We start from the raw sequence: 22131 nt of genomic DNA, 5'->3' as shown, positions 1-22131 counted from the left end.
TTTTAGAGTACTTAAATAATTGTATATATTTTATTACTGTCCCATTTGAGAATGGGCCAGTTTGGATCACCATCTTGTCACTACAGAAGAGGTTAGGACATCAGATTTGAGTAGTATTCAAGAAATATAAAACAAGGTATTTTGTGGGACAAGCAGAACAGCTTTTCCATTGTTCTTAAGTAAAGATTTTTAAATTATTTTTCTAATTTAACTCTCATTCAACTACAAGAATGCTTTTACACCTGTTGTAGTTTTATTAAATTTTAAACAAAACATTTAACTTGACTTTGGAATTCTTGTCTCCCTTTTTAGAAACAAAATGCCTCAAAATGTTGTCTCTGATTTCTTCTCAGAAGTTGAAATGTAAAACATTATTATTTGGGAGAATTCTGTGGAATATAAATAGGTATAAACAATAGTTTTAATCCTTAAAATGAGTTGTTTATATGGTGACATTAAAGTAGTGAATACTCTTGTTTTCTCAGCCCTTGCTGCCATCTCAGTACTGGTACTACATTTTGGAGATGAGTTTTTATTGGTCTCTCTTATTTAGCCTTGGCTCTGATATCAAGAGGAAGGTAAGTGTCTTATTTACAAAACTACTTTATCCATTTTTTTCAAAAGTTTTTATCCCCCTGCCCCAAATCCTAATCTTTAAATCATATTTTTATATATGTTCAGTTCCAGTTCATAACTTTTTTGCTTTTATAACACAAAGAATAGTGCAAATATGCTCATACTTTGGTACCTTGGTAAGTATTTGTGGTGAAACATTATAGAAAAGTTAACTTTGAAGCTCTACACTTGTTCAATAAGAAAAGAACTCCCCTTTATGATGTCTGTTTCTTTCTTTTAGTTTGGGAATTTAGTATTCTTCAGTGCCAAGAAGAAAAGTGCTGGTAGTTTTAATTCTACAGCCACGTCCTTTACAGACCACTTTATATAATTCTTTTGATGTATTCAGTGACTTTGAAAACATTTTTTCCTTAATTCATCCAAGATCCTTGTTAGAAAACATTGCTTCAAGTACTATTAGCTTTGCTTTATTTGCAGGGAAACTGAGTCACAGGCATGCTAAATGCATCCTCTGAAGTCACAAAGTGTGGTATTTTAGGAACTGTTTGGTTGTTACTGATTCCTATTTGCTGGTACAGAAAATCATATTATGCTCTCAATGCAGTCACGGATTTCCTCATATACGTTAGCAGTACAGATCAAATGACAAATACTCTTGGCATGTACTTTATATGCTACGCTTTATATAAAAGATTGGTTTGTAGCAAAATTTGAAAATTAAGTTGAATTCAGTATTAAGGAAATAAAACCAAGTTGGCTTGACTAAATGATGTTTGAGTGAGCGATGGTGTACAATCTATCACTAAGGGGCCCAGTCAGCTGCTCAACTGGAGATCTGAAAAGAAACTTACAGAATAAACCATAAGAACATACTGTGAAAAAATCTGATTGAAATGATTTCCTTTTTCAGAAAACTTAATAATAGCTATAGTTTAACTGTTATTAACTTAATTTAGGCTAAGAACATATCAAAATTTAATTGATTGGGTCATCTTCTGAAGGGATAGAATTGAAAATAATCATTATTTAGAAGGTCTTCGTAGATATACTCAGGTAGGTTGATCCTGTAATGATCCTATCTTTTTCCCACTTTTGATCCTTTTATTTTTTTCAGTAGTTGCTTTCTCTTTATTATTTACAGGTGCATTTGACACCTTTTCAAAAACTAAATGTAGATATATTTCATATATTTGTAAATACACATCTTCAGAGACATAAAATTATTAGGAGTTGGGTAAAGCACAGGCTCTGGAGTCAAATTGCCAAAATTTGGATCCCTGACTTCACTCATTAACATCTTGAGCTAGTTGGTTACATTTGCTAAACTAGATCTGTCTCCTCATATATGGAGTAGAGCTAAAAATAGTTCTTATCTCCTCCAGTTGTTGTGAGGATTAAACAAGTTAATTCATACAAAGCACTTTCTGGTGTATAGTAAGTACTCAATAAATTAGGCTGTTATTATTATCATGTTTATTCTTTTACTTTGGCTACAAGGAAACTGAAGTCTTTAAGTTTTTTTAAACGTTTTAATCAGGATATTCACAGACCATACAATTAATCTATTTAAAGTGCATAATGCAATGGTTTTGAGTATATTTGTAGAATTCTGCAGTCATCACCACAGTCAATTCTATTTCCATCACCTCAAATAGAAATCCTGTACTCTTTAGCAGTCACTCCCCATTTCTTCTAACCTCCACAGCCCCAGGCAACCACTATCTACTTTCTGCCTCTATGCATTTGCCTCTTTTGGATATTTCATATAAATGAAATCATACAATATATGTTTTTTTGTATCTGGCTCCTTTCACTTAGCATAATGATTCATTCATGTTGTAGCATGCATCAATAATTCATTCCTTTTTATTAATGAATAATATTCTGTTATATGGATATACTACATTTTGTTTATGCATTTATCAATTGATGGATATTTGAGTTGTTTCTACCTTTTTGGCTATTATGAATAATGCTACTATGAACACTGATGCGCAAATTTTTGCACGAGCATATATTTTTATTTCTCTCATGTATATACCTAGGGGTGGAATTGCTAGACTACATAGTAGTCCTATGTATAACCTTTGGGGGAATTGTTAGACTCTAACAAAGCAGCCATGCCATTTTACATTCCTACCAACAATGTATAAGGGTTCCAGCTTCTCCACATCCTAGCCAACACTTGTTATTGTTTGTCTTTTTTATTATAGCTGTCCTGGTGGGTGTGAAGTATTTTGCTACTGTAGTTATTCCACTTTCATTTGTTCCTTATTTCATATGCAGTAACTCTTATTTTAATAGTTGTGTAGTTTTATTATATTTGTCTTGGAATTAGGCAGGGAATTAACAATAAATGTAAATGTACACAGGAATATGCTTGGGTGTGTATGTATGTCTTTGTGTGTGTGTGTGTGTGTGTGTGTGTGTACATATATCCAGTGTAGAACAGTGGGAAGAACAGCAGATATTAGGACTTAGATGACAACTATTCAATGCTATCTCAAAGTTAAACGACTTAATCAATGAGGATAACACTTGTTATATCTCCCTCACAAGGATTGTGCTTAAGACTAAACGTGAAATCATTTTACAAAGTTCAAAATATGCAGATGTCAGTTGTTAGTTTTAAAATTATTATTATTATTATCTCTTCCAGTGATTGAGAAATAACTGCATTTGCTTAATGGTTTCCATTTCCCCTCATTATATAGGATTTTCTAGCTCATGTCATCCACCACCTGGCTGCTGTCAGTTTGATGAGCTTCTCTTGGTGTGCTAATTATATTCGCAGTGGGACCCTCGTGATGATTTTACACGATGTGGCCGACATTTGGCTGGAGGTAAACGTTTGCCATTAAAAAACTAATAACAATACCATGTCCTGGGTTTAATGTGACTCCTCACAGGAAGAATTGTCTGTGAGTGATTTAGCAGAGCTCTCTGTCCTGAAAACACCCAAAGTCTGCAGATGTCTCTAGGTCCCCAGATCTTTCAAGCTCAAAGAAAGGAAAGCTTTCAGTTTTTAGTTTCTAACCTTTTTTCTCCATGGTACTCGAGAGAGAGGTTAATTTGTGGGATTCCACTTATGCAAGTTGCATGGAGATATTAGCTTAGGAAGTAAGCTGAGGTATCTGAAGAAGGAATGAACTCTAAGTTTTTAAATGGAAAACTTGGACTATGACATTGTAGATTTTTAAAGTTGGTCGGCACCGTATATTCACTTAAGCAAAGCTAAATACGCACTGAATGCTTGCACCTCCCTGCGTGGACCCTCCTCCAGCTTTAAGGAATGAGAGCCGATGTTTATTTAAATGACATTTATTTTCTAAGGAAGGAATGTTTCAGAGCAGGGGACATTAAAACAAGAGTCTTCCTAATCCCAAACCACACAAAATATAAGGAACGATGCAAAATTAGGATTGTTTTCTCTACATGTTTCTGATGTGCTTTGGTTCCTGTTTACCCTGAGGCAGTGGGTCCTGCTGTACTTAGAGCCACATTGTTCATAATTTAAATATACTCATTTATAATGAAGCCGGGGAAAATGATGCTAACCCATTTGCATTCAGGATTGCCTCTTCAAGGGCTAATAATTGAATGTAAGTTGATATGGAAGAAATTAAATTTAATTTAATAAGATCTTGTTCTTCTAGATCAGGGTTCCGCAAACTTTTTGGTAAAGAGCCAAGTAGTAAATCTAGCTTTGTGGACCTCATAGGATCTCTTGTCACATATTTTTCTCTTTTGTTGTTTTTTCTTTTCTCTTATACCCCTTTAAAAATGTGAAAACCATTCTTACCCTTCTTAACACAAGGGCTGACGAGCTTTAGCCCATAGGCTGAACTGTAATTTGCCAAACCCTGTTCTAGATATAACCAGAAGTCATTTGAAGCCATTTCAAAGCAACTGGCTGTTGTTAAAATATTAGCTGTGTACAGAATTGTATTTCTTGTACGTAATCGTAATTAGACATGTAAATACCATTCTAATGGTCAAGATTATTATATGTGCTTCAGGGCAACACGTGGCTTAGCAGAAGAAGGATTGTGCCAGTTTTTCCGTGTGTTGCTCTCTGAATGTAGCCATCTCTGCTATAATTACCTCCTTCTCCGATCATATCTCAGAAACCCTGCCTGAAAATTAAGACCAAATTGTCCATGAGTTAAAAATTTTATGCTACTCTATTCTTCTAACCCTCTAGTTCAATTGCCTTTGGCGTGTGTCCACCGTAAAAACAGCTTCATTGTGTTACTAAAAGGGAGCGTTAGGTGTTGGGACTGGGAATAAGCACCGTGTTATCCCTGTCTACCCTGCCATTGACATGACATAGCTCCCTAGGTGACCTGGACAAATCACTTAATGCTTTGTTTCTATCCTCAGCTGTAGCATGAGAAGTCATATCTACCTCTTAGGGTATATTGTGCAGTTTAGCTCACTATCGTTTGAAAATGTTCTGAGGTCCTTAGGTAAAAAACAGAAGAAAAATGAAATGTCAAACTCAGGTCCCTACATAGGTAAACTATGAGAACAGCTTCATGTCGTTAATGATCATCAATAATTCTTGATTCACAAGTCAGGATCTAACTTGAGGTTCAGTGACCGAGGCCAGTACCCTCCATCAGCTGGTGGTAGAAACAACATTGAATAGTGGCATGGGACTGATTTTTCATATTCTCCAGGAGTGCCTATTCCATAGCTTCCTCAAGTAGTTTGTTTTAGTGTTTGTCCTCTCAGTCAAGTTCTAATTGAACCCAGACATGGTACAACTTTTACCCCTGTTTAGACCTTCCTAAAGATGGAGACTATTAATCTTTCATGTTCCTTAAGACAGTTGTTGGGTCATTTCTTTGTTCTTTCTTTGCAAGGAAGAACAGCCTCAGCATCTACAATTTTTACTCATAAGCAACCTTGTGCCTTCTTCATGCATCTTCATGATCCTCTCTAGTTTTCTGCATGTTAAGTTTAGATCCAGGACCCAACACTTTAACAGTATCTTGACTGATACTTAGCAAAGGAGAAGGGTTACTCTCTGATATCCATCTTTGCACAGCCCAGAATAGGCCACGTGTGCATTTGCCCAAAGGAGTGCTACTTTGCCATTACAAGTGGGGGCAAAGTAGCACTCTTCATGCCTATGCACATCTCTAGCTTCCCGCCCTGGCCTACCTTCTGACCCTTCAAACAGCTCCCCACTCCATTCCAAGCCCTCTAAACTTCTGGCCTTTCTCCCCATACGCAAGTCCTCCCAGCTGGCATGCCAGACTTCTGTCTCAGCAATGGAGGCTGTTCCCTTTTGGGCCCCTGCCAATCCCATAGTCTGATCACATTCTTACTCCATGGTAAGTATGGAAAATGCAATGTAAACCATTCCTGAAATGTAATAAGCTGCTTCTCTTGTTCTAGATGGGCCTTGAGGTTCCTGGGTGATTTCAGTTCTGAAACTGGCAGGGCTAAACCACACCACCCACCTGCCCACCTTCCACCCCCAACTTCAGACTCTTTCCCATTCAGCCTTTGGGCCCCGCTGGATAATGCAAGAGAAAATCCTCGTTACATTAGTACCACATTAAACAACACTTTCTGTAATTCTTTTCACTCAACACAGATAATATGAGCACTACAGGCTAGCATAAAGTAAGTAGAGAAAATCAAGCGCTTGAAACTTTACTTCAACCAGGGCATGGCCCCAAGGGCTGCCTCCTAACTCCACTTCTTCTGTCATCTGCCTTAAAGTAGCTGCCTTGATTGCAACATGCCCAGCCCAGCCCAGGACTTCACTCATATCCCAGCCTTTCTTCAATTCAGCTCTCCTCCCAGTTAAATGGAGGAATTCAATAAATGCCCAGATAAAATACATGCTAAAATTAATTATGCTAATTTGTAGTGCTTGTGAAATACAGGAGTAATATTACAGTCATTCTAACTAATTTTTTAAACATTATATTATGCAAAGTTTCAAACATATGACAAGGTAAAGAGTATAATGGGCCCAATGGACCCATCATCCAGCTTTAACAGTTATCAATATAGCCAATCTTGTTTCAGCTATTTCTCATCCATAACCCAACTCCCACCAAGATTTTGAAGCAAATCCCAGGTATAATTTAATTTATAAATATTTAATTTAAAAATTTTACATGAATATCACCCTATCTGAATGCAATTTCTTTCTATTTTCTCAGTCTGCTAAGATGTTTTCTTATGCCGGATGGAAGCAAACCTGTAACATCCTGTTTTTCATCTTCTCCATCATATTTTTCATCAGCCGCCTCATTATTTTTCCCTTCTGGTGAGTAGACAAGGTGCTGTGTGTGCCTTTGGTCACTGTGCTGAGGTGGCCTTGCATGTTGTTCAGGTTGGAGCATTGCCCTTTCTTTCTTTCTTACACTGATCTCCAGCTATTTGTGCCAAGTTCAGCTGGAAAGAAGAATGTGAAGAGATATTTTTATAGATAATTAAAACCACACCTTCCAATGTGAAAAGGCTTGTTACAAAGGGAGATTAAAGATGTGTAACCAATGGGAAGCAGCAACTCTTACTCTGTGTCTGATTTCATGAATCTGGATCTTTCTTTGTGATTAACAGCTTTTCCAGTTATTCAGTGAAATGTCATTGGCCAATTATCAGCTCTTTAAAAGAGAGGCAAATTCTGTGTTAAAATTACAATAGTTATAACCACCACTAATTGAATGCCAGACACTGGATTAGGCCCTTTATACATCTTGGCACTAGCTACACAACAAATCATAAAGATAGGTATCATCACTTCCAGTTTGCAGATGAGGAAACTGATGCTGATTTCATTTTCCATGATCACTGGTCCTAACAGTGATTTGGACCACTGGCTCTTGGTCGGTCTGTTGATTTTGTTTAGCCAAGAGCTGGCAACATAGAACCTATGTTGTGTCTCTCCTGACAATCATTCCTTTGGCAAGCATAATTTTCCATGTGTTGATTGACAGAAACCAGAGGAAAAATGTGAGGAAGACATTGATGGTTTGGAAAGAACAGCTTAAAACTAACTGTAGTTTGGGGATAGTCTAGGAGTTTCAGATATTCTCAACAGAAAAGCTAGTGCTATTGGAGGTACTAGGTTCCAGCAGAATGAAATGGGGACCCAGGTTTCAGGCCTGATCCCTTGTGGGTGGAGAGCACCCTTAACTAGCACCATGCAGGGAAGACTGGTAAGAGAGTGTGGGTGCTGCCTGCCCTGTGGAAGCCAGGTGCGTTCTTTAACCCAGGATTGGGTGTCTTGATTAGACATTCTTTTCTGGAGAGGAGCAGCATCATGCAGTGATGAATTTCACAGATGCAGGTCAGTCCTGGCTCCAGACTTACTACCTGTGTGATCTTGTACAGGTTAGATCATTTCTCTGTGCCTCAGTTTCTCATCTGTAAAATGTAAATAAGGGTTGTCATGAGCCTTAATTGAAGTAATACATATGAAATAGCTTAGGACAGCGTCTGGAACATAGTACGGATTCAGTAAATGCCAGCTGTTATTACTAAAATTATTAATGAGTCTCTGAGAATTTGAAGTTTAATCTAGAATCAAATCTGAGATACATGTTTAAGATATTCTTCCTGGTTGATGAATCATATTACCATCACTTTTGCTTTGGCTGATCAGGTGTGTTTATGAAATTAGAATATTGTACAACAGCAACTATTGATAGGGTAAGTATTGACTTGCAGATAGCAGTTGAGTTGTGGCTTTTCAGTGTGACTTTCATGGTGCTCTAAATCCAGCATTTGCCCATTGGTGACACTTATTTTGTTCAAAAAGTACCATGTGTTCCAGTTATCTATAGCTGTAAACAAACCTTTTGAAAAATTTAGTGGCTTAAGGCAGTAGTGAGCAAACTTTTTTTTTTATAAAGGGCCATAGAATAACTGTTTTAGCCTTTGAGGGCCATATATGGTCTCTGTTGCATGTTTTTCTTTGTTTGGTTCTGATTCTTTTACAACCCTTTAAAAATGTTCCAAACCTAGCTTAGATCACTGGCTGTAGAAAAATAGGTACGGGCCAGACTTTACCAACACGCCATGTTTTGCAGGGCTCTTTCTTAAAACAACAATACATTATTATTACTATTTCTTATGGATCTGGGAGTTGACAGACATCATCTACATGGTTTTCACTCATGTGGTTACAGTCAGATGGTCGCTGGGCAGTCAAGGTTGGAGTTTTCTTGAAGCCTTCCTCACTCACAGGGTTCAGGTGACACCCGTGACATCAGCTGGTTGATGCTGATTGCTGGTTGGAACCACTGCTGGGCCTGTCAGCTGGAACACATGCCCATGCCCCTCCACTGACCTGACCTTCTCTTAGCACAGCAGATGGATTTCAAGGGTGAGCAGTTCAAGAGAGAGCTTGGCAGATGCTGTTTCCTTTTATAACCCAACTTCAGAAGTCACAGCATGTCACTTCCAGCCTCATTTTCTTCATTGAATCCAAGTCACTAAGGCCAGCTCATATTTAAGGGAAGGAAACTTAGACTCCATTTCTTGATGGGAATAGTTTCAAATAATTTGTAGAGATTTTGTTGTTGTTGTTGTTGCTGTGGTACGCGGGCCTCTCACTGTTGTGGCCTCTCCCGTTGCGGAGCACAGGCTCCGGACATGCAGGCTCAGCGGCCATGGCTCACGGGCCCAGCCGCTCTGCGGCATGTGGGATCTTCCCGGACCAGGGCACGAACCCGTGTCCCCTGCATCGGCAGGCGGACTCTCAACCACTGTGCCACCAGGGAAGCCCTGTAGAGATATTTTTAAAGCACACACCATGGAAGTTCTCAGTCTGGGGAACTCTCTGAGAAGCTTCTAAGTATTGCTGCTGTGGTTGACTACTGATTCAGCATCGAAGGATCTTCGCCTCGGACCTTCCCATGATGTCTCAAAATCAACAGGCCAGCTAACTTTGCCTCATAGACAGTCGAACATCGGGTTGGGGTTGAGTAGAGTGTTACTTCCCCACATACCCTCAACTTTAAAATCCTAGATTTAAGTGACTTCCCTGGTGGCACAGAGGTTAAGAATCCACCTGCCAGTGCAAGGGTCACAGGGTCGACCCCTAGTCCGGGAAGACCCCACGTACCACGGAACAACTAAGCCTGTGTGCCCCAACTACTGAGCCTGCACTCTAGAGCCCACAAGCCACAACTACTGAGCCTGTGTGCCACGACAACTAAAGCCCACGTAGCTAGAGCCCGTGCTCCACAACAAGATAAGCCAACACAATGAGAAGTCCGCGCACCACAACAAAGAGTAAACCCACTCACCGCAACTAGATAGCCCATGCACAGCAACGAAGACCCAATGCAGCCAAAAATAAATAAATGAATAAAAATTAAAAAGAAAAAGAAAGGAGAGGCTTCCCTGGTGGCGCAGTGGTTGAGAGTCCGCCTGCCGATGCAGGGGACACGGGTTCGTGCCCCGGTCCAGGAAGATCCCACATGCCGCAGAGCGGCTGGGCCCGTGAGCCATGGCCGCTGAGCCTGCGCGTCTGGAGCCTGTGCTCCACAATGGGAGAGGCCACAACAGTGAGAGGCCTGCGTACCGCAAAAAAAAAAAAAAGAAAGGAGAATGATCAAACCAGAAGAAATAAAGATATTATTAAAAAAAAATTCCTAGATTTAAGAACTCATTCTCTTGCCAGCATTTCTGGATTTCAAGGAGAATTAGTTACATGCATTTGGCATTTTCTTGATCTTGATACTTTGCTGAATTCACCAGCCTACTGCAGAGGGCAACCAATACCACTGTTTGCTATCTTCAGGAGGTTGGGCTGTGAATAAACCAGTATTAACAGACTTGACTGAAAAAATTTTTTGTGGGTAAAAATTCTTCTGTACTGACATTGACTGCTCTTCATTGTTTGGAAGCTTAAGGAGAACCTCACCAAGCTATTGGAAGTTTGGGAGATGGGTTTTCATGGTTTTTGAAAGCATTAGTTGCAGTGTATTACTCTGACTTAAATAGCCATCCTATCAGCTTGAACATGTTACACAACCAAGTGGTGGTACCAAAGAGGAAAAGTCAGTTCCTTGTTGTTAGTCTGGCTCCCACCATCTGTCTAAAACTTGTAACTCTGCAGACTCACTTTTCAAGGATATTTTATTAGTCCAGATTTGTTGGGAATTTACCATGGACCAAACAAAGTGCAGACAGGCCCATTTCAAGATTCAGACATTTTAGAGGTTCTGTGGGAGGTGGTTCGCCATCTAGTTGCTCTGTTCTTCTCAACTGCTTTTGTTGTACATTTTGTGGTGAGGTGAAGGGTTGAGTGGGGAGAAAGGTGACTGGGGTGGTGCCATCTGAAAGTCATCTGAAACCTTGAGAAAAAGAACAGGAGGGTTTTTTTGGGTTTTTTTTTGTTTTTTTGGCGGTACGCGGGCCTCGCACAGGCTCCGGACGCGCAGGCTCAGTGGCCATGGCTCACGGGCCTATCCTCTCCGTGGCATGTGGGATCTCCCCGGACCGGGGCACGAACCTGTGTCCCCTGTATTGGCAGGTGGACTCTCAACCACTGCGCCACCAGGGAAGCCCAGAACAGGAGTTTTACATCATGCGTGTCTTTCCCTTTCTTCTCCTTTCCTTTTATTCCCCCAGCCTCAAGCAGATTTGCTTTCCCCTCATGAGTTTCCTTTTGTGTCCATACAACTGTGTCCCCAATTCTCCTTTCTTTCTGCTCTTTTCAGGGATGTAATTTAGCTAGTTTTCAGTCAGTGTCAGCAAGAGTTAATTACCTTGATTTTCTAAACAGTGTTACTGTCAACATTAGGTAGACATTCGAGTTGGCACTGGCCAAACTGCTTTAATCTAATTGCCTGGTTACCCCCATTTATTTGCATTTTTCTTCAAAAACATTTAAATCTCAGGCTTACGTTATTCACATTGTATTCCCAACTATTGTATTAAAATAATGACTTCTATATTTGTGAATTATTGGACGTATCTATCTACTTGAATATTATACAAATACCACCCAAGATCATTCGGTTAGAAAGACCCTCCGAAGGTCAGATAAACGGTTCCCCTGACTCCTGACAATTTTCCTCCATAAATAAAAAGAGTAGATAATAATTTAGTCCAGGCTGATTGATCTGAAGGGAAGGAGCACTGTTTCAACTGAAGTTTCCAAGTGGCAGTGCTGGCTCATTGCTTTGTTTCTGGAACTCACCACTGCTAGATGTTGTGAGGAGCTCACGGATGAGTGAGACGCAGCTCCTAGCCTGCAGCAGTTCATGATGGCAGTAGAAGAAATCTTTGTATCCACCACCTTTTCCATGTATTTGAAGGCTGTTAATACTGACCCATATTTTTTGGCTATTCCAAAAAGAAAAAAATAAAACATTTCCTGCAAATCAAAACTACAATGAGGTATCACCTCACACTAGTCAGAATGGCCATCATTTAAAAGTCTACAGAAGTCTACAAATAATAATTGCTAGAGAGGGTGTGGAGAAAAAGGAACCCTCCTACACTGTCAGTGGGAATGTAAGTCAGTGAAGTCACTAAGGAGAACAATATGGAGGCTCCTTAAGAAACTAAAAAATAGAGTTACCATGTGATCCCACTACAATCCCACTCTTGAGTATATATCTTGGAAAAGATGAAAACTCTAATTCAAAAAGTTACATGCACCCCAGTGTTTATTGCAGCACTATTTACAATAGCCATGACATGGAAGCAACCTAATTGTCCATTGACAAATTAATGGATAAAGAAGATATGGTACATATATACAATGGAATATTACTCAGCTGTGACAAAAATGAAATAATGCCATTTGCAGCAATATGTATGGACCTAGAGATTATCATACTAAGTGAAGTACAATAAGACAGAGAAAGACAAATAATCATATGATGTCACTTATATGTGGAATCTAACAAAATGATGCAAAGGAATTTATTTACAAAACAGAAATAGACTCACAAACATAGAAAACAAAGTATGGTTACCAAAGGGGAAACAGGGGGAGGGATAAATTAGGGCTTTGGGATTAATAGGTACACACTACTATATATAAAATAGATAAACGACAAGGACCTACAAAGGAATTATATTCAATATCTTATAATAACCTATAATGGAAAAGAATCTGAAAAAGAATAGATACATATATGTATAACTGAATCACTGCTGTACACTTGAAACTAACACAACATTGTAAATTAAATAGACTTCAATTTTAAAAATGGTTAAGAAAATAAAAAATAAAACATTTCCAACAGTGAATAATACTCAAATAAATAGCTTCCTTATCTCCAAGGGTACATATGCTAGTGGTAACTTTATTTTCCCCACCAGTGGTTCACAGGACTTTGGGCTTCATCTTTTGATGATCCAGGTCTCACTGGTATAGAAAAATGGTACCCTGAGAAGCCTCATACGAAAGAGAATTTTGTGGGCAATGAGGCCATATAAACCCTTGAAATGGCTATCAGAGAGAGGACAGTTTTAAGAAAAGACGAGACACAACAAAGCTGAAAGCATACAGCAGTGCTCTTAGCTGATGTCCATCAGAGAGAGACAAGAGTGAGGACACGATGGTCCTTTCTTTCCTCCTAAGGCCTGGGGCCTCTGTTCTGAATGGTGAGTCAGGGGCAGAGCAGGGGTCTGATGGTGCCAGGGTCAGCTTCCTCGCCCTCCTGGGATGGCACAGTGCCCTTCCCACAGTCATCAGAGGAGAGGAGGGCCTGCACCGTGCCAGAGAGGCTCTGTTGAAGTATCTCAGAACTGGACTTTCCAGTCACAGAGCTTATAGAGGAGAGGGCAAATGACACTGCAGGTGTTTGCTCTGCATCTCATTCAACAAGGAGCCCTCAGGGGAGCTCCTTCCCATACCCCACAGGCTTGGCACTTCTGTTGCTGCTTGTAAACTTATGAAGGACAGCGACAACAGTCCATAGAATTTTTTTTTTTTTTTTTTTTTTTTCCGGTCCGCGGGCCTCTCACCGTTGTGGCCTCTCCCGCCGCAGAGCACAGGCTCCGGACGCGCAGGCTCAGCGGCCATGGCTCATGGGCCCAGCCTCTCCGCGGCATGTGGGATCTTCCCGGACCAGGGCACGAACCCGTGTCCCCTGCATCGGCAGGTGGACTCTCAACCACTGCGCCACCAGGGAAGCCCCAGTCCATAGAATTTTAAATTCATAATTTAGTCCAACCCCTTTATTCATATATGTGTTTGGAAATAATTTTAAGGTTACAGGATAATTTCAAGTATATCACAGAGAACTCTTACATATTGCCTTTACCCAGATTTACCAGTTAACGTTTCCCCCATTTGCTTTGTCATTTTTTCCTCTCTCTCTGTTGCTCTTTCTCTCTCAACACACACACACACACACACGTGCTCACACATGTGGGTGTGTGTGTATATATATATACATATATATATGTATACATATTTTTTCTGAACCAGTTGAAAGTTGAAACCATCACGTCCTTTTAATCCTAAATAGTTCAGTGTGTATTTCCTAAGGACAAGGACATTTTTCTACAGAATCACAGTATAGTTATCAATTTCAGGAAAGGTAGCAATCTACCATCCATGTTTCAGTTTTGTCAGTTGATCCGATAGTGCCTTTCATTGCTTTTTTCCCTCACTATTGGATTTGGCCCAGGATCACATTCTGCATTCAGTTGTCACCTGCCGGGAATAGTCCTTACCCCTTCTTGCCTTTCGTGTCATAGATATTGTTGAAGCGTTGCAACCCTGTTTGTTTTTCACGTGAGAAGTTAAGATAGTTCCAGGATCGCACAGCTAGTTATGAAAGAATCAAGATTAGAAACAGAACATTTGAAACACAAAAGAGATATGTTTCCAGTTAAGTTACTAAATTTGATAATTAAGAGCAGGCATCATTGCCTTACCTAAGTATTATTAAGTTTTCTTCAACTACTTGGTCACTTCGAAATATAAGCCATCTCTAGAATGTTAGGTGAGCAATTATGCACCTGTAGAACCAGTATTTGTTATCCTGAAAAGGCTTAATGCTCACACCTACAATTAGCAAGAAAAAAAGACCTTTAACTTTCATTAGAAAAATTACTTTTGGTGGCTGCCTTATCCAGCCCAGCAAAACCAACTACTATTTATACCAACAATGTGATTTTTTTCAAACCATGTAAACTTTGGTGATTGAGTAAAGAGTAAAAATGGGGGAAAAAACCCAAAACAGGAAAAAGGCCAAGCTTTGCAATCCACAGGCACCATGGTAGTGCATCCATTTGTACAGGTTAAAGGCCAGCGTACAGAGCAGAATTGAGGAGTATTCTCTGTGAAAAGGGAGATTCCACAGGACCCACAAGGTAAATGTGCAAGTGTTTGTGGGTTCACTCGTGTGTCTGCACACTTGATACACAAAATTGAGAAAGGCAGATTTGTTTTTTTTCCTTCCCATTCTCCTTTTAGCAAAGGACCAGAAGAAATCAAGGCTGAGATTGGACCATCTTTTAGTGAGGGCAGTGAGACCCATAGAAAGAGGCCCTGAAAATGCAACTGAAGCCCCGTAACTGCTGTCCTCCCTTCTGAACTCCTCTTCACTTCTTGGGCCTCCTGTCCCCTCTGTCCTCCCACAGCACAGGGTCCCCACTCCTCCTTAGCCGGCTCCTCCCCTCCAAAGCGGCCTCCTCCTTCTCCCTGATATGCAGAAAATCCAGCTATTTCAGCGGCACCCTCCCTGGGTGTTGCCCTCCCTGTATTATTAACGAAGCCCTCTGCAGTAGGAAAGGGGGTGGTGGTGGAAAGCCATCTCGTCATAATGATGGTAATAGTAATGTTATAACTACCATTTCTGAGTGCTTACTATATGCTAAGCTTTTCCCATTTGTTAACTCATTTAATTCTCATAACAACCTGACAAGGTGAGACCTGTTTTATTACAGAAGAAACTGAAGCCCAGAGAAGCTACGTAACTTGCTGCAGACCCCAGGGAAGCCATGATCCAAATCTAGCGGGCTCCAGCACCCATGCCATTGACCTCTCCTCTCTGCAGTGGCTTGGCTGTCTCTGAAGGCATTTGTGTTTAATGGCAGTCTCTTCTGTTTCTAGGACTCTGCAGTTTGCAAAGCTGGCTGTGTGTTTCTCTGGAGCCCCTCATTCAGAGATGTGGGGTTAGTTCTACCCAAGGAATGGGAGGTTGTGCAGGTTACCAGGCAAGAAAATAGCAGCCTTAGCCCTGGAGCCCAGCTCTGCTGATTCTAGACCAGGTGTATCACTCTTCTTTCTAAAACTGGCGAAGCTTCCCAAAGCTCTTACAACGAAGGCCACACCCTTGACCTTGACTTTCAAGTCCAACAGGAGATGGCTGCATTCACCAATCCAGCTTTATCTTCACCCCACCCCCACCCCCTGCCACTCCTCTCCCTGAAGCCACACTGGTCTTCTTTTAGCCCTTGAATTTTTCATGATGCCTCCACCTGAGAGTTTTGTAGATGTCCTTTCCTCCAACTGGAATCCTCTTTTCTGTGTCTTCCCTTCAACTAGAGGGAAGAGGGAAATCTCCATTCAGTCAGAACCCTGCAATATGCTCCCTGTCCTTTTCTTTCTTTGCATGGACCACAGTGAGTTTAATTATATGTTTAAGTAATTATTCACATTCTCTGATAGAATGCATGAAGGAGATAGTTTTTAGTAGATTCCTTTGTTAGTTTTGACACTGACAAATTCCCAGTAGGAGACCTTGTATGGGACCAGGCCCTGGAACAGGTGATGGGGGGATACAGAGATGAAGGCATCATGGCTGCTGCCTTTGGAAAGCTTGCTAGCTAATGAGGAGTCAACTAATATAAGAGCTTTTACTGCAAGGCAGGGTGAATCAGCCAAATGCTCTAAAGAAGCTGGTATCAGGGGAGCCCAGACAAAAGTTATAAATTCAGAGGTGATCAGAATAGTACAGAGATTTTGGTATGGAGAGGGCCATGCTTTGATAGGTGAAAAGAATTTCAATTGAAAAGGGGAAAGGCATTATAGGCTAAGTAAGTCCAGAATAAGGCACACAATTGCTTAAGGACCCAGCAAATCAGAATAGCAAATTGGCTTTATATATATTATTTCCTTTAATCCCTGTGGATGCAGGCACCAAAATGTAAGCCCTACTAGTTCAGGAATTTCAGTCTGTTTTATTCATTGCTGTATTTCTGGCTCCCACAAAGTTCCTGGTAGCACTTTGGTGCTTAATAAATATTTATTGAATGCATAAGGTAGGTACTCATTGTTTCCATTTTACAATTGAGAATATGCACAAATAAGTGACTCAAGATTACATAGAGCCAAGATTTTAAGAAAATATGGAAAAATATATTTTAAAATGTTGGGGGTGAGAAAAACCTTTTAAAGCCTAATATGGAGGAAACAATTGTTTCATATAAAGGAAACAATTGATAACTTTTGTTACAAAAATGTTTTAAAAATTGATTTGTCAAGAAAAATTATAAACAAAGTTGTAAGAATCAAAACCATGTGATGTTATTTAACGTGATTAAAAAGTAATGTTATAATCCATAACATATAAAGAGTACTTAGGAGTCAACAGAAAAAGTAAATACCCCAAAAGAAAAATGGGCAAATAGATACCATGAAGAAGCAGTTCACAAAAGCACAGATCACAATAATTTTAAAAACTCATATATATATCTTCACAAGAAATAAAAATGTAAATATATAAATAGTGTGATATTATTTTACATAGCAGCTGACAAAGTACAATGTTGGTCAAGATCCAAGGAAGCAGATACTCTCATACACTGGGTGCAAGACTATGAATTGGCACAGTCTTGCTGGAAAGCATCTAGCAATACACTCCAAAATGTAAATTGAGTATACTCTTTGCTTCAGGATTTTAACAATTTTAAGGAAATATCAAACAATTTTATCAAAATGTCTTTACAAGTAATATTCTGACAGTGTTCTTTATTTTTTTTCACTGTTGTCAATTTAATTAATACTTTTGACTACACAATCTCCAAAAGAGTAGTTCTCAATTTAACCAAAGCACTTTCCATGATACCAAAAATTAACGTTTGGTTGCCATCACTCTTGCAACAAAAGTACTTGGACAGCTGCCAAATGCAGAGCACTCAGGTGGGTACCTCAGGATTACACAGATGCAGTCAAGAGCTCAAAGAAGCCTTCAGGAAAACTTGTTAATTCTTTGATTTTCCTCAGCAACTTCTCCCCTCTTATTTTCTTTAGCAAATATCCAGAACCACCAGTAGTCTCTGTAAATATACTATTCAACTATTCAACTCCTCACCCTCAGCAAGGGTTGCCTTTAATCAAGCAATTGGCTGGAGTGGAATTCTAACCCAATGCTTTCAGCACCATCTTGACTCCCTTTTTTTTTTTTTAGTTTATCTTTGGCTGCGTTGGGCCCTCATTGCTATGTACGGGCTTCCTCTAGTTGTGGCAAGTGGGGGCTACTCTTCGTTGCGGTGCGTGGACTTCTCATTGCGGTGGCTTCTCTTGTTGCAGAGCATGGGCTCTAGGCGTGCGGCTTCGGTAGTTGTAGCACACAGGCTCAGTAGTTGTGGCTCATGGGCTCTAGAGCACAGGCTCAGTAGTTGTGGCACACGGACTTAGCTGCTTCGCAGCATGTGGGATCTTCTTGGACCAGGGCTCGAACCTGTGACCCCTGCATTGGCAGGTGGATTCTTAACCACTGCGCCACCAGAGAAGTCCCCTATATTATTTTAAGTAGTGTCAATCCCTACTCTGTGTCAATCTACTAGGTTAACACTACCACCTCCCAAAGTCCTTCAATCCATTAGGTCCTTTCAAAGTCCTGCTAGTGTTAGAGGGTCTCCTGCAGAGGTGGGGGCTGGCTGTGGCTCACCGTGGGGTCAAGGACACTGGCAGCAGAAGCTCTGGGAAGCATTCCCCGGTGTGAGCTCTCCCAGAGTCCACCATCAGCCCCACCAAAGAGCCAGGCAGGCTCCAGTGCTGGGTTGCCTCAGGCCAAACAACCAACAGGGAGGGAACCCAGGCCCACCCATCAGCAGACAAGTGGATTCAGTGTTCTTTATAATACAGCGAAAATTTGGAAACAACTTAAATGTCTATCAATTAGGGATTAGCTAAATAAGTTATAAGATCTATAAGTGGATTTCTACGCAGCTATTACATAGGATGGTATATAGTATGGGTTGGCAAACTGGCTCACGGGCCAAATCCAGTTCACTGACTGTTTTTGTTAATAAAGTTTTACTGGCACACAGCCACACTCATTTACTGATATATTGTCTATAGCCAGTTTCACACTACAATGGTCACTTGAACCTTTGCAACTGAAACCAAATGCCCCAGGGGCCTGAAATATTTACTGTCTGTCCCTATACAAAAATGTTTGCTGACCCCTGTTTTTTAATATGTTCATTGTCATGGAAAGCTCTCTGTAACATATTATTGAGTGATAAAAGCAGGATAAAAAATCACAACCATAGTGTGATCCCTGTTATATGAAATCATGTGGTAATAGGGAAGGGGGAGCAACACCTTAAATAATATATTTTTAGGAAAGATGTCTTAAATTATGTTCACCAGACATAATATATACTGGGTTACCTGTGAGTTGTGAGATTTTAATTTAGTTTTTACTTAACCTCTTTATATTTTTCTGTAATTCCTAAGTTTCTAAAAAAATTTACATAAGTAAAACAGATAAATGGCTATTATTTTTGTTATATTGAGTTCAGAGTTCATATTATTTCTTTTAAAAAAATTAATTAACTTATTTATTTTGGGCTGCATTGCGTCTTTGTTGCTGCATGCAGTCTTTCTCTAGTTGTGACAAGCGGAGGCAACTCTTCATTGCAGTGCGCGGGCTTCTCATTGTGGAGGCTTCTCTTGTGGAGCACGGGCTCTAGGCACGCTGGCTTCAGTAGTTGTGGCACACAAGCTCAGTAGTTGTGGCTTGTAGGCTCTAGAGCCCAGGCCCAGCAGTTGTAGCGCACAGGTTTAGCTGCTCCGCGGCCTGTGGGATCTTCCTGGACCAGGGCTTGAACCCGTGTCACCTGCATTGGCAGGTGGATTCTTAACCACTGTGGCACCAGGGAAGTCCCATATTATTGCTTTTTGAATAAATGTCTTAAACTAATAACTCACAAAGAAAGGAAATAGAGCTACTAAGCAGACTGTCAAAGGGAACTGTCAAAGGTTGCAAAAATTGCAAGTTGAAATTGTTTTGGAGGGAGGATGGGGCAGCCTGCAGGGGCAGCAGCTCCTGCCTTCTCTGCAGCTCGGTAGCCAGGGGTGGAAGGAAGCCTCAGGTGAAACCCCAAGTCAGACCCCACACTGCATCCCACTGTCTCATCTCTCCCCCCTCGTTTTTCTTTTACCATTTGGTTTGTGGTTCTATCTGTTCGTGTTTTTTTCTTTTTTCCTTCTTTTCTTCTGAGCTATGTGGCTGGCAGGGTCTTGGTGCTGCGGCCAGGTGTCAGGCCTGAGCCTCCAAGGTGGGAGAGCCTAGTCCAGGACATGGGACCACCAGAGACCTCCTGGCCCCATGTAATATCAATCAGCGAGAGCTCTCCGAGAGATCTCCATCTCGACACTAAGACCCAGCTCCACCCAATGGCCAGCAAGCTTCAGGGCTGGATGCCCCATGCCAAACAACTAGCAAGACAGGAACACAACCCCACCCGATAGCAGAGAGGTTGCCTAAAGTCATACTAAGTTCACAGACACCCCAAAACACACTGCCAGACGTGGCCCTGCCCACCAGAAGAACAAGATCCAGCCCCACTCACGAGAACACAGGCACAAGTCCCCTCCACTAAGAAGCCTACACAAGCCACTGAACCAACCTCACCCACTGGGGGAAGACACCAAAAACAACAGGAACTGTTAACCTGCAGCCTGTGAAAAGGAGACCCCAAACACAGTAAGTTAAACAAAATGAGAAGACACAGAAATATGCAGCAGCTTAAGGAGCAAGAAACCCACCAGACCAAACAAATGAAGAGGAAATAGACAGTCTACCTGAAAAAGAATTCAGAATAATGATAGTAAAGATGATACAAAATCTTGGAAATAGAATGGAGAAAATACAAGAAACATTTAAAAAGGACCTAGAAGAGCTAAAGAGCAAACAGATAATGATGAACAAAACAATAAATGAAATTAAAAATTCTCTAGAAGGAATCAATAGCAGAATAAATGAAGCAGAAGAATGGATAAGTGACCTGGAAGATAAAATAGTGGAAATAACTGCTGCAGAGCAGAGTAAAGAAAAAAGAATGAAAAGAATTAAGGACAGTCTCAGATACCTCTGGGACAACATTAAACATACCAACATTTGAATTATAGGGGTCCCAGAATAAGAAGAGAAAAAGAAAGGGTCTGAGAAAATATTTGAAGAGATTATAGTTGAAAACTTCCCTAACATGGGAAAGGAAATAGTCAAGTGCAGGAAGCACAGAGAGCCCCATACAGGATGAATGCAAGGAGAAACATACCAAGACACATACTAATCAAACTATCAAAAATTAAATACAAAGAAAACATATTAAAAGCAGCAAGGGAAAAGCAAAAAATAACATATAAGGGAATCCCCATAAGGTTAACAGCTGATCTTTCAGCAGAAACTCTGCAAGCCAGAAGGGAGTGGCAGGACATTTTTAAAGTGTTGAAAGGGAAAAACCTACAACCAAGATTACTCAGCAAGGACCTAAATGTAAGACCAGACACTATAAAACTCTTAGAGGAAAACATAGGCAGAACACTCTATGACATAATTCACAGGAAGATCTTTTTTGACCCACCTCCTAGAGAAATGGAAATAAAAACAAAAGTAAACAAATGGGACCTAATGAAACTTAAAATCTTTTGCACAACAAAGGAAACCATAAATAAGACAAAAGGCAACCCTCAGAATGAGAGAAAATATTTGCAAATGAAGCAACTGACAAAAGGTTAATCTCCAAAATTTACAAGCAGCTCATGCAGCTCAATATTAAAAAACAAACAACCCAATCCAAAAATAGAATACCTAAACAGACATTTCTCCAAAGAAGATATAAGATGGCAAAAAGCACATGAAAGGATGCCCAGCCTCACTAATTAGTAGAGAAATGCAAATCAAACCTACAGTGAGGTATCACTTCACACCAGTCAGAATGGCCATTATCAAAAAATCTACAAACAATAAATGCTGGAGAGGATGTAGAGAAAAGGGAACCCTCTTGCACTGTTGGTAGGAATGTAAACTGATACAGCCACTATGGAGAACAGTATGGAGGTTCCTTAAGAAACTAAAAATAGAACTACCATATGACTTAGCAATCCCACTACTGGGCGTATACCCTGAGAAAACCATAATTCAAAAAGAGACCTGTAACACAATGTTCATTGCAGCACTTTGCAATAGCCAGGACATGGAAGCAACCTAAGTGTCCATCAACAGATGAATGGATAAAGAAGATGTGGCACATATATACAAGAAATGAAATTGAGTTATTTGTAGGGAGGTGGATGGACTTACAGTCTGTCATACAGAGTGAAGTAAGTCAGAAAGAGAAAAACAAATACTGTAAGCTAACACATATATA

The 22131-nt window shown here is 40.3% G+C and overlaps 1 protein-coding gene across 1 annotated transcript in view; it reads left to right on the top strand.

Moving 5' to 3' along the window:
* CERS3 (ceramide synthase 3) overlaps positions 1-22131 on the top strand; it is a 96684-nt gene that overhangs the window by 30426 nt on the left and 44127 nt on the right. The window contains exons 6-8 of the mRNA XM_024732070.1: positions 486-578; positions 3291-3419; positions 6762-6868. Coding sequence (XP_024587838.1) covers positions 486-578; positions 3291-3419; positions 6762-6868 — 329 coding nt within the window. The remainder of the gene's footprint in view (positions 1-485; positions 579-3290; positions 3420-6761; positions 6869-22131) is intronic.

This window comes from Neophocaena asiaeorientalis, unplaced genomic scaffold, assembly GCF_003031525.2.
Source record: "Neophocaena asiaeorientalis asiaeorientalis breed wild unplaced genomic scaffold, Neophocaena_asiaeorientalis_V1.1 scaffold362, whole genome shotgun sequence".
Taxonomy (NCBI): domain Eukaryota; kingdom Metazoa; phylum Chordata; class Mammalia; order Artiodactyla; family Phocoenidae; genus Neophocaena; species Neophocaena asiaeorientalis.
Note: the sequence above shows the minus strand (reverse complement) of the source record. Positions and strands in the feature narration are given on the sequence as shown.